Source organism: Carcharhinus amblyrhynchos, chromosome 4 (genome assembly GCF_965287045.1).
Source record: "Carcharhinus amblyrhynchos chromosome 4, sCarAmb.v2.hapA, whole genome shotgun sequence".
Classification (NCBI taxonomy): domain Eukaryota; kingdom Metazoa; phylum Chordata; class Chondrichthyes; order Carcharhiniformes; family Carcharhinidae; genus Carcharhinus; species Carcharhinus amblyrhynchos.
Window position 1 is genome coordinate 101,689,767 of NC_137327.1, and position 12,942 is coordinate 101,702,708.

At 43.2% G+C, this 12,942-nt stretch overlaps 1 protein-coding gene across 2 annotated transcripts in view; it reads left to right on the forward strand.

Moving 5' to 3' along the window:
* Positions 1-1,659: 1,659 nt before the first annotated feature.
* Positions 1,660-12,942, forward strand: part of hdac8 (histone deacetylase 8) — a 54,208-nt gene continuing 42,925 nt past the window's right edge. For both annotated transcript variants that reach the window (XM_080187700.1, XM_080187701.1), the window contains exons 1-3: positions 1,660-1,850; positions 4,467-4,519; positions 12,462-12,592. In XM_080187700.1, the coding sequence (XP_080043826.1) occupies positions 1,755-1,850; positions 4,467-4,519; positions 12,462-12,592 (280 nt within the window). In that variant the 5' untranslated portion in view covers positions 1,660-1,754. The remainder of the gene's footprint in view (positions 1,851-4,466; positions 4,520-12,461; positions 12,593-12,942) is intronic.

The window sequence follows — 12,942 nt, forward strand, 5'->3', positions numbered from 1 at the left end:
CATATTTCCCTATGCCAGATATCCGGCACAGTCGGGACTATGCTGGAAACCAACTGGAACAGCGGGTAAGTCATTTGAATGTGTTTTAAATCTTATTTAAATGTGATTATTGGGCCCGGGATTAAATTCCCCAGACACGATAGCATTTCCTGCCACGCCAGTACAATTTCATCCTAGCAGGGTTCAGACTAGCTCCCAATCTTTGGGGAACTAGCGACCCAACTCTGCTGGTGTGAAGGGGGGACAGTTGGGGCCTCCCAGAGAGTTGGGTGGTGGGTGGGTGAGTTTTTTTCAATGATGCCCTCAGCTTGGAGAAATGAGAGAAACTGTCTGCAAGTGGAGAGCTCCAAGTATGTAACAACTTTTCAGAACAATGCCTAGCCATGTACAAAAAACTCCTGTCCAACAGAAAACTCCTGGAGATGGCAAGTAAAGGGCAGAAATATAAAAAATAGACATCCATACCTGGCAGTCTATGGTAGGCCTAAGTAGGCTACTTCCTTTAGTTAGTGCACTAAGTTAATTCAGTTAGCATATCTGCTTCAGCAGGAGTGAAAATGAATATTCATTTCTTTTAGTTCTTTATTTATACTGTATTTCACATGTATGTAATATGCAGAATGATGAATCATTGAATAGGAAAAAGGGCTCTGGCAGAAAATAACTGATTAATGAATAAATAGCTAGGTTTTTGCTGGATTTATACAAGCAAAAAAAGTTAGATTTATTATTAAATAAAATAACTAAAGTGATCATCTGTTTGCATTTGTTTTTGCTTTGTTTAAATTTTATTTAAAAAATAATTTTTTATGAAAAATTTTTTAAATAATAGATACCCTATTGCAAACTGTGATTAAGTGTATTCCTGGAAGTTTCATGTAATCCTGTAGGATTCTATGACTTGTCCCACGCTGCAGCTATCAATTGGCCAACACATCCATCCCTGTGAGACACTGCTCACCTACACCAATAAGAAAGCAAAAAGCTTCATTATTCAATTGGATGATGACATTTAGACAAAGAACCTTATTTCCATTTCGATTTTTTTTATGTCTGGGAGCGAGAAAAGTTCAAAGAAACCGACGTTTCAATGTCCTCCTGATATTCCTCCAGGGCTGCGCACAACCATGGCCTGGAGATTGGTCTTCAACTCCTAGAGACTCCAGGCCAACAGCTAACTGAAACAGAGGCGAATAATAAATAGGACTTTCGGGCTTCCGGATACGTATAATCCACTGATCTTGCGGTAACTTCTTCTATACCTATTGAAGTTATTTCTCCTTCAAACTACTTTATTAATTGATGTTGTTGAAGGTGAAGGTGTGCTACATCAGTCACAGAGATCCACCCGGATCCTTTTGCAGATTGCACGATGCCGGGTGGTCGGAGGACGGATTTCTGGGTTGTACGGTGCCGTGTGGTCGGGGGACGGATTTCTGGGTTGCACGGTGCCGGGTGGTCGGGGGACGGGTTTTTGTGTTGCACGGTGCCGGGTTGGTTGGGGGACGGATTTTTGTGTTGCACGGTGCCGGGTTGGTCGGGGGACGGATTCTTGTGTTGCACGGTGCCGGGTGGTCGGGGGACGGATTTTTGTGTTGCACGGTGCCGGGTGGTCGGAGGACGGATTTTTTGGGTTGCACGGTGCCGGGTGGTCGGGGGACGGATTTTTGTGTTGCACGGTGCCGGGTGGTCGGAGGACGGATTTTTTGGGTTGCACGGTGCCGGGTGGTCGGGGGTAGGTTTTTGTGTTGGACATGGAGCCTGAGGGGGACACTGTCAGTAAAGTATCGTACATCTACACTCCCGGCTACATCGAGACATGTGACTCCCTTGCCAAGATCACTAGCCGGGTAAGGCGGAAAGCTGCAGCCTCGTTGAAAGAATCAGTAGAAACCAACTCCTGGAGGCGCGATCCTCATTGCCGCCCTTCATCACCCCCACCCCCACCCATAACGACACCAGTGTCGCGGTTTTAAACACTGCAGACATTTTTACTCAGTAATGGGATGTGGGCATCGATGGCTACACAGTAAAAAGCCTGACAACACCAGGTTTAAGTCCAACCGACTTATTTGATAGTAAACTCACAAGCTTTCGAGGTTAAGCTCTCCATTCACCTGAAGAATAGTTTAACCTCGAAAGCTTGTGAGTTTACTATCAAATAAATCGGTTGGACTTAAACCAGGTGTTGTCAGACATTTTACTATGTTTACCCCAGTCCAATGCTGGCATATCCACATCATCGATGGCTAACCAGCATTTGTTGTCCATCACTGCCCTCCAGAAGGTGCTGGTGAGTTGCCTTCTTGAACCACTGCAGTCCTTGAGGGGTAGGTACACCCACATGTTGTTAGAGAGGGAGGTCTAGGATTTCACCCAGTGACAGTGAAGAAACAGCGATATATTTCCAAGTCAGGAAGGTTTGGAGTGGAACTTGCAGGTTGTAGTGTGTCAGCTGTCCTTGTTCTTCTGGACGGCAGTGGTTGTGGGTTTAGAAAGTGTTGTCTAAAGAACCTTGCTGAGTTGCTGCAGTGCATCTTGTAGATGGTACACATCGTTGCCACAGTTTGTTTTGCAGTAAAGGGATTGAATATTTGTGGAAGGGGTAGCAATCAAATGGGCTGTCTTGTCCTGGATGGTGTTAATCTTCCTGAGTATTGTTGAAGCTGCACATATCCAGGCAATGGAAAGTATTCCATTATGCTCTTGACTGAGGCTTGTAGATGGTAGACAGACATTTGGGGAATAAGGAGATGAGATTCTCGCTGCAGGATTCTTGGTGTTTAACCTGCTCTGGTGACCACGGTATTTATCTGACTAGTTCAGTTTCTGGTCAATGGTAACCCCAGGATGTTGATGTGTGACCTGAGAGGGAGATCTGTGGTTTGTGCTTCCACTGCACCAAAGGGAAGTGAAATGTCACAGTAGGTTGGAGGTATGGCACAAGGCAGGACAACTTTAACTCACTGATGTAGACCTGTTCAGCAGCATCTCTTTGTGCCTCCAAATTTTTCTCCTCTCTTGGCACATGCTTATGCTCTTCTCCCAGTGAACTATTTCCTTTCGGGGCCTTACCATTTTCAAGGTCCACCCCTCTCCCAGTAAGACTATTTCGTGGAGAACATTGCAGACCACCACAATACGAGACCATACTAGGGGACATGACCAAACTAGTCCAGGCACAGGAATCACATTTTCTAGCACTTGATGACTTGTTGAGAAGTGGTCCTGTTGAGCAGGTGGCTTTGGTTGATTCATACCTGTACTTCTGTCCTGGGCTCCTATAGAGCCTATCTCTGCAATGGATTTCCCTTGTTCTCGAGGAGTCACAGTGTTTGGGGTGATGCAATAAAGATCTGAGGCAGTCTGGACTTGAAGAGGGTGAAGCAATCATGCAGCTGCCAGGAAAGTGAACATCCACGTGCGGCAAGCTCACAAAACAGTTCAACACTGAGAGGGTGAAAACCTTTCCTGTTGTTGAATTTGATGGCCACAGAGGTGGCGTCAGTGGAATCCTGCACCTGTTGAAATCCAGCAATGGAGGCAAAACCCAATGCCCTTTATTTGTACATGGCCATGCTTGCAATAATTGAATGTGCTGTCCAGCTCTGGTAAAGAAGGCATCGGTGAGAGGTGGTGATGTACTTCTGTTTTTGAACTAACACTGATCTTAGGAAAGAACCAGAAGTAAAGGAATTCAAGGCCATAATGGCTTTGACAGCCACTGGCATGTTGACCAGTGCTGTGAGGGCACCGATGTCTGTGACCATCTGCCTGGCAAGCCACAGTGTTGGATCCTTTGTTAAGGGTTTGGTTTCATTGCTTTCCTGTCCTTTATTTGTCTCCTGTGCACTCTTAATGCCTGTGTTTCTGCCCATCCAGCAATGGCACTGTGCCTGAAATCTTACTATTGTGTCCTCCTCGTTGCAAGTTGGATCCTCCCTCTGGACTAGTGGTTGTCCAAGTGTTTTTGACAGCCTCACTCCTGCTCTTCTGTTGGGGGTCAATGGGAATGTAGAACTTGAAACACAAACCGATCAACCATGATCTTTTCAAATGTTGGAGCAGGCTCAAGGGGCCAAATGGCCTAATTGTCCTATTTTGTATATTGGTAAATGTTTGAGACACCTTACACTTCCAAGGTAACCTGAGGTAGACTGGACACTTTACGGGATTGAAAATGGTAGCCTTAAGTCCATGCATGAGTTTGCATGATATACAGTGAGCAATGATCTGATCCAGATAGCCACTGTCTGTAGGGTGGCTTTGATGTGTATTATTTCACCATTTAGCTTGCAAGGTGAGTAAATGGTTCGGGCCCTTTTTGTTTTACAAGGTTGCCTATCAAGCTAATTGGAAATTTCCAAGGTTAGCCCACTCAAGGTACAGTTTCGTTAGCCCTTTTGTAGTGTATTGTTGATCTTCAGTTCATGTCCCCTAACTAATCCCTATGTTTTTACTTCTAGGCCAGTATGGTTCATTCTTTGATTGCCTCTTATGGATTGCTGAAATACATGAGGTACAGCTATTTTGTTTATCAGAATTAACTGTTTAGGTATGAAGTTCATGCTTACCTTTGCTGCCGCTGAGCAGAAACGGTTGCATGTACCCACTCTATCAGTCATCGTAGATGCAGTTTCTCCCACTGCTGACAATACTGTGTGCCTGTTACCGCCTCTGCTTGCCACTCCTTTACTGCCTCTTTCTCTCACTGCTCACTGCACCTCTCCCAAGCTCATCACCTCACGCAGCACCCCCTTCTGAACCCTGACTACCCATTTTCCAGCTCTTGCTTACCAACTGTTCTGGGTGCTCACCAGCAAGGGCTCAGGATAAGGCAGTGAGGGGTTGAGAGAGGGGCAGTGAGTTGAGGTGGACAACTGATGCAAAACGCCAATGTCAGTGATGGGAGAAACTGCATGTGCCCCAGCAGATGGAGTGATTGCTGAGTGGAAAAATGTTCCTGTTTGGTAGGAGGAGGTACAGAGTTAAAATATTCCCAGCTCCATCCACTTGCCTTTTCTTCATATTGTTTAATACACTTGGCAAGCAAAAATCTATCACTCTCCATTTTAAAAATATTAATTGAGCCAGCATCTTTGTTCCAAACCATCACCCTTTGAGTAGAGAAGCTCTAGAACAGCCTAATATTGTTTTTTGACATTATCTAGACTGCCCAGTGTTTCTCTGTATCTACCCTAAGAATTTCTTTCAAAACTCTAATCAAGTCACTCCTTAACTTTCTATATTCCAGGAATTATAAACCTGGTTTATGTAATATTGCGTAATTTAACCCATGGGGTCTTGATACATTTCTCTTTCCAAGAACTGTACGTAATACTAAATGTAATCTAACCAGGACATTGTTTGCTGGATATTTTGTGCAGTAATCCAAAATCACAGATGTGGCAAAACTTTGCTCCATTATCCCCATCTGAACTCTACTTCCAGGGTGGTCTTTTGTGCTGATTTTAAAATTTAAATATGTGAAAAGAGAAGAAATGTACATATTCCTTTGAAGTTAACAAAAATTGCTTATTCATTTTAGTGGAAGTTTTGTTACTATGAAGAGGAAATTGACATAAATCAAAGCTTATTTTTCACTTCACTCAAATCAGATCAAGTTGAGATCGGGCACTGACTTGTTATTCAGCTTCCCGGTTCCTCAGTTTTCTGTAAGGCAGTGACAGAAGCTGTGTTGTGTTTCCTAGATGCTGGTTGTTCTCTGTTATACAAATTGTGATGGACACAAGAAGACCCTGTGGTCCATCCAGTCTGCCCCACATAATTATGACACTTTGCATAATACAATAAATATACTCTTCACTCCAACCAAAGCCATGTGATCTCTTGAGAGAGGAAAACAAATAAATAAAAACACAAGCCAATTGCGGATGAGTGGGTGTAAAATCCTGGGGGATTTCCCTTCGTCCTCTCCACTTCCCTCAAAGTGATTAAAACTAGACCAGGCAAATCCTTTGGTTCTGATAATTCCTTGCAGTCTGGCTTTTTGAGGAGACTTTTACCCCAGCTACTGTTTGAATGAAGACAGTGAATCAGTGTTCATCACACAAGCCTCTTCCAGATGTCCTCTATCCTCTAGGAAAAGTATGGCCTTCTGACATATAGATCTGACCACTTAAAATTAAAATCATGACCCCCCTCGTCCTCCCAAATCAATTTAATTAGAACAAATCATCAGCTGTAATGCAGTGTAGTCCCTTCATCACCTGTTTAACATGGATTAGGTCACCCCTAAGTCTACCCTTCTCTAACTTAGCATCCAAATTTTTAAAATCTAACTTGATAACTTCTAAATTGAGAATTAGTCCTACAGTTTTCCTTTGTATGCTTTCCGATATGACCCACCATGGGAGGAGACCAAACTGGACAGGACATGCCAACTGATGCCTGCTCAAAGTTTGCTTTATCTTGTAATCACTTGTCTTATCAATAAGCTGCAACACCCTATTTGCTCTCCCCATTGTTTTGCAGTGTTGCTTCTGAACCTTCAGAGATCAAAAGCAAAACACTGCAAATCTGAAATAAACCAATGGGTCTGGCAGCATTTGTGGAGACAGAAATAGAGGTTACATTTCAGGTCTGTGATTTTTCATCTGAACCTTTAGAAGCCTGTGTATAAAAACAGCCGGGTCTGTCTCTATCTCAATCTTCTTGAATGTTTTTCCCTGAAGGGTATAGGTCTGTTGAGCATTCACATGCAAGACATTACATTTATTCGCGTTAAATATAATTTGCCAAACATGAGCCCAATCTGAGATTTCAAAACTTTTCCAGGAAACTAAGAGGGAAATTGAGAAAGGAAACTGAACCTACCAGTTTCTAAGGAAACTGAAATTGATATTAGGAACCAAAATTTCACTGGACACAGCCATCAGAGCTCAGAAGGTGATTCCAATGGTGCAGTGCAGGGCAGGCTGAATAAGATAGAGGCCAGATCCAGAAGGGGCAAATGTGCAGTTGCTGTTACTGAAGATAACATTGATGAATCAACACCATCCAGAACCCTGAGGAGGTTGTGTAGGTGAGTACCATTTTTTGGTGGAGACCATATCCATGGAATTTGGGTTGGTTGCATGCAGTTGTCAGCTGGGGACCAATCAGAGAAGAAATGGAACTGAAATTCTTCTTGCGAAAGACAGAGGGTGGGATTCTCCCAAAAAAAAATTCTAAATGTTGAATTCGCATAAAAACTGGAGTAACTCCTGCTGTTTTTTAGTGGGATTTTCAAAATGAATTTTCTACACTCTGTGCACTGCAGAGTGCGCTAGCGTGAATATCATTAAAAATCAGTGGACGAGGCCTATTCCCGCAGGAGAGGTCGGCAGCGTAATGCCGAGTGGGCCACTGCTCAAGCACCAGTCTGTCACAGCGGAGATTGGCACATGTGCAGCAGCCCCCACTGCCGATCTCCCGATCACTGGCCAGCTCGATTGTCAGCCAACCCTGCCCCAATTGCTGGCCATGCGATCCTTGGGCATTGCTAAGTGGCCAGGTTGGCAGTGTCAAGCTGGCAATGCTGGAGGCACCCACCGTACCCCTATCTCCTGGAGGGCAGTCGTCTCGATGGCTCCCCCTTCATTCCAGCAGGATCGGGCTAATGAGGAGCTGTTTCAAACTTCGCTGGAATCTACAGGCCTGAAGACTTCAGTCCCAAGTTCCCTATTAATATTTAAATCATTTATGCAGCTTCTTGCTGATTTCTGACGTGGAGCTAATGATGTCAGAGACGCGCAGAGGCCGTGCTGCATAGCGAGAAGCCCGCTACGTGACCTCCGCTTGAGTCTCCTGGCCCCTAAAGCAGTGCAATGCGCTGGGAGAATTATCCCTACGATTTTGAAGGACTTTATGCCAGGAATTGATGACATGGGTTGAGTGGAATACAGAACCAATTTGCAAGATCTGTCTTAGTTGTATCTATCATTTAACATGTAAATTAAAATCAATTGCAATTTCTCAATTCATGCTTAACTTCTGATAATTTTGGTTTTTGGAATGTATATGTAGATACCTAAAATAGTATTTAGTGCTTGGTTTGTTTGACTTGTGTATAGCAAAAGTTCATTAGATTTAAGCTGCGGAGTCTTATTGTTTCATCCTTTCATTAGATAACTGGGATTTTGTATTTCTTCAAAAAAATTCCTAGTCTCAACTAAGATTCTAACAATTCCCCAACACCTCAAGATCCACTTAAAGCATCATCTGTAGTCCTGACACTCAGATCTTAGTTTCTTCTGCAGATTTGTAGATCATGCTCTCAACACTTACATTTACATCATTAATAGTAATTGGCAACAGTGCCAATGCCAACCCCTGCAAGACACTATTGGTATCCAGTTTCCAAACAACTCTATCTATAACTACTTCCTGCCAATTTCCTTGCAGTCAGTTCTCCATCCAGGATGATATATTGTCACTAATACCTCAATCTTATGAGAAACTTCTTGTTTGGAACGTTGTCAAATGATTTCTTGAAATCTGAGCATCCCTCATCCAACATCTTAGTGACTTCTTCAAATAATAGAGGTTGAGAGACATGACCTTTTTTGAAAATTTAATAATAACAAATTTACTGGAGTTCTGTGAGGATGTGTCTAGGGCAGTGGATAGAGGAGAGCCGGTGGATGTGGTCTTTCTAGATTTTCAGAAAGCGTTTGACAAAGTGCCTCACAAGAGGTTATTGCAGAAGGTCGAGGGACATGGAGTTGGGGGTAAGGTGTTAGCGTGGATAGAAGATTGGTTGTCAAATAGGAGGCAGAGAGTGGGGGTCAACGGGTGCTATTCGGATTGGCGGATGGTGACTAGTGGAGTGCCCCAGGGGTCGGTGCTGGGGCCTCAGCTTTTTACCATTTATATAGATGATCTGGAGGAGGGAACGGAGTGTAGAGTGTCGAAATTTGCTGATGACACCAAGATTGGGGGAACGGCAAATTGTGCGGAGGGTGTGGAGAGTCTGCAGAAGGATCTAGATAGGCTGGGCGAATGGGCCAGGAAATGGCAAATGGAATTTAATGTTGGCAAGTGTGAGGTGGTCCACTTTGGTAGGAAAAATGGTAGGAAGGACTATTACTTACGAGGCGAAAAACTGCAGCAGGCGACGGTGCAGAGGGACCTCGGGGTCCTTGTGCATGAGTCGCAAAAACCCAGCTTGCAGGTGCAGCAGGTGGTCAGGAAGGCGAATGGGATGCTGGCCTTCATAGCGAAGGGGATTGAATATAAAAGTAGGGAGGTCTTGCTGCAGCTGTATAGGGCATTGGTGAGGCCGCAACTGGAGTACTGTGTGCATTTTTGGGCGCCGCACCTGCGCAAAGATATTTTGGCCTTGGAGGGAGTGCAGAGGAGGTTTACTAGGCTGATACCGGAGTTGAGGGGGTTGAGCTATGAGGAGAGGCTGAATAAACTGGGCTTGTACTCGTTAGAGTTTAGAAGAATGAGAGGAGATCTCATTGAGACGTATAAGATGATGAATGGGATGGATAGGATAGAGGTGGAAAGACTCTTCCCGCTCAAAAAAGACAATAGGACTAGGGGGCACAGCCTCAAGATAAAAGGGGGGCGGTTTAGAACAGAGTTGAGGAGGAACTTCTTCACTCAAAGGGTGGTGAATCTCTGGAATTCTCTGCCCGTTGAAGTGGTGGAGGCTGCCTCGCTAAATATTTTTAAGACACGGGTTGATGGGTTTTTGATAGGAGAGGGGATTAAGGGTTATGGGGAGAGGGCGGGAAAGTGGAACTGAGCCACGACAGATCAGCCATGATCTTATTGAATGGCGGGGCAGGCTCGAAGGGCCAGATGGCCTACTCCTGCTCCTATTTCTTATGTTCTTATGTTCTTATGAAAACATGTTGGATGTCTGTAATATGTTTCTCTCCAAGTAATTATATGTTGCATCCTGAATGATTCATTCAAACGTTATTCCTGTCAAAGTAATGGCCTTGTATTTTGCCTATTTCTACCTTTTCTCATTCTTTTAAAGATAACGTTAGCCTCTTTTCGTTCTTTGGGAAGCATTCCAGGATGCAGTGAGCTGGTATAAATATGGGCAGTGGGCTTACATAGCACTCATCCCATGTTGCTGTGGCTCCTCTGGTGGATACCAGCTGACTCAGCTGCTCTTATCCATTCTCAAGTTCTTAATCTAAAATAATATGCTTATCTAATCTTATAATACCAATTTTATTAGTGTTATCTTTTCATTTGAAGAGCAGAACATCATCTTAATGAGTGAAGACCGATGCAAGATACGCCATTTATATTTCCACTATACTCAGAGTATCAACTATCCTTGAGCATCCTTTGGTGGCTCGATAGTCTTTTGTGTAACTGAAAGGCTTTTCCCATTACTCCCACAATTGTCTACAATACATGCCCCAAGTATTTTCTTTAGCTGTTCCTTGTACTTTGTTTAGTTGAGTATTAGATGTCTTTAGTTTGAAGAACATTTTTGTTTGCATCTTATTTGTCCTTGTACTTAATAGTCAATCGTCTTGCTTTTTTCTTGTCACATTCCATTCTTTTGAGTTGATGTACATTTTGCCTTACATGTTTTTATCGTATTCTTAAAAACTTTCCAATTGGATTCAAAGTTAGTTTCATCTCCGCCCAGAAGAATTGGCCAATTAACTTCCTGCAAATAGTCTGCCATATTAACGAAGTTTGCCCTTCTGATACAAATTGTAGATTCTCATTTCATTTAATAATAGAATCAAAGGTATTGATATGTTTTTTCATGCATTGGTCTGTATTTCATGTGTAATTCTAGGCAGCAATCATTGACAGGGCATATACATTTGTTTCCAGCAGATTATTTAATGTATTCATTTGTAAGCCATGGGCGTCGTTGGCTGGACAGCATTTATTGCCCATCCCTAGTTGCCCTTAGGTCAGTTAAGAGTCAATCACATTGCTGTGGCTCTGGAGTCACATGTAGGCCAGACCAGGTAAGGACAGCAGATTTCCTTCCTGAAAGGACATTAGTGAACCAGATGGGTTTTTCCAACAATCGACAAGGGTTTCATGGTCATCAGATTCTTAATTCCAGATTTTTTTAATTGAATTTGAATTCCACCATCTGTTGTAGCAGGATTTGATCCTGGGTTCCCAGGACATTAGCTGAGTTTCTGGATTAATAATCTAGCAATGATACCACTAGGCCATCACCTCACCATAATCTAGGATCAGCAGTAAGAGCCTTAACTTTAGAACATAGAACATTAGAGCACAGTACAGGCCCTTTGGCCTTCGAAGTTGCGCTGACCAGTGAAACCAATCCAAAGCCCATCTAACCTACACTATTCCAATATCATCCATATGTTTATCTAATGACCATTTAAATGCCCTTACTGTTGGTGAGTTCACTACTGTTGCAGGCAGGGCATTCCATGCCCTTACTACTCTCTGAGTAAAGAACCTACCTCTGACATCTGTCCTGTATCTATCACCCCTCAATTTAAAGCTATGCCCCCTTGTGCTAGCCATCTCCATCTGAGTAAAAAGGCTCTCACTGTTCACCCTATCTAATCCTCTGATCATCTTGTATGCCTCTATTAAGTCACCTCTTAACCTTCTTCTCTCTAATGAAAACAGCCTCAAGTCCCTCAGCCTTTCCTCATAAGACCTTCCCACCATAGCAGCCAACATCCTGGTAAATCTCCTCTGCACCCTTTCCAATTCTTCCAAATCTTTCTTATAATGCGGCGACCAGAACTGTACACAATACTCCAAGTGCGTCCCCGGCTTGCGGGCACTGATACCAATTGCAGGCCTTATTGAGATCAACGGCTTGGGGGCATGGACCTTCCTGGTTTCTGTAGCTCTTTAGCCCACCAGTAATTGAGTTAAGTACAGGTACCTAGTACTGGTTAAGTACTAGGTACAGAGGAGATGTCAGGGGTAAGTTAGATACAGAGGGTGGTGAGTGAGTGGAATCGGCTGCTGTCGGTGGTGGTGGAAGCAAACTCTTTGGGGTCTTTTAAGATACTTCTGGATGAGTACATGGGATTTAATGGGATTGAGGGTTATAGATAGGCCTGGTAGGTAGGGATGTGATCGGTGTAACTTATGGGCCGAAGGGCCTGTTTGTGCTGCAGTGTTCTATGTTCTGTGTAGGTAGTTAGTTCAGTCTGGTAGCTAGCTTTAGTATTTACATATAGACTTTAATGGTCTGCGCTGATTTATTTGAAAAACATAAATAACTCAATAATTTATTAGGCATTTGGTTTTGTATCATCATCTAGCCAGTTGACTATTAATTATACTGCATCTTAAAAGTATTGAGTGTCTATTAAGGATGACACATGGGTGTAAGCAGTCCAGACAAACTTTGAGCTGAAGAATAAACCCCAGCAGCTACTTCATATTTAAGCAAAGAATTAGATTCTGGCATTTTATTTCCAGAGGGTATAAAATCCTAAAGTTGATGCTTTTATTGTTTGCAACAGAGTAGTCAAACCCCGAGTAGCTTCTATGGAAGAAATGGCAATGTTCCATACAGATGCCTACTTGGAACATTTACGGAAAGTGAGTGAGGATGGTGATGATGATGATCCTGAGTCTGCAGAGTATGGACTAGGTGAGCAGTCTGACTGTCTCTTTTGAATGTTTTTGCTTTTCCTTTATAATTTTAATCTTCTGACAGATTGTCACCATTAAGAACCTTGAGCTATAATAAGTCAGATGTAAAGTACTTTGCAGTCTGCTCTAATCCCAATGGTGCATCAATGTGACTTGTGCATTTTCGTCCTAGCCATATCTGTGGCCTCTTGAGTAATCCTGCTAACCAAACAAAAGAATAGTGCTGAATTAATGCACATGATGGTGATGATCAAGGAAAGTAAGATCAGGCTTGTGCTTTACCTTTATGATCGATTTGAGATTACTGAATTCCTGCCCTGGAAACTTGTCATTGGCAGAGAGGAAACA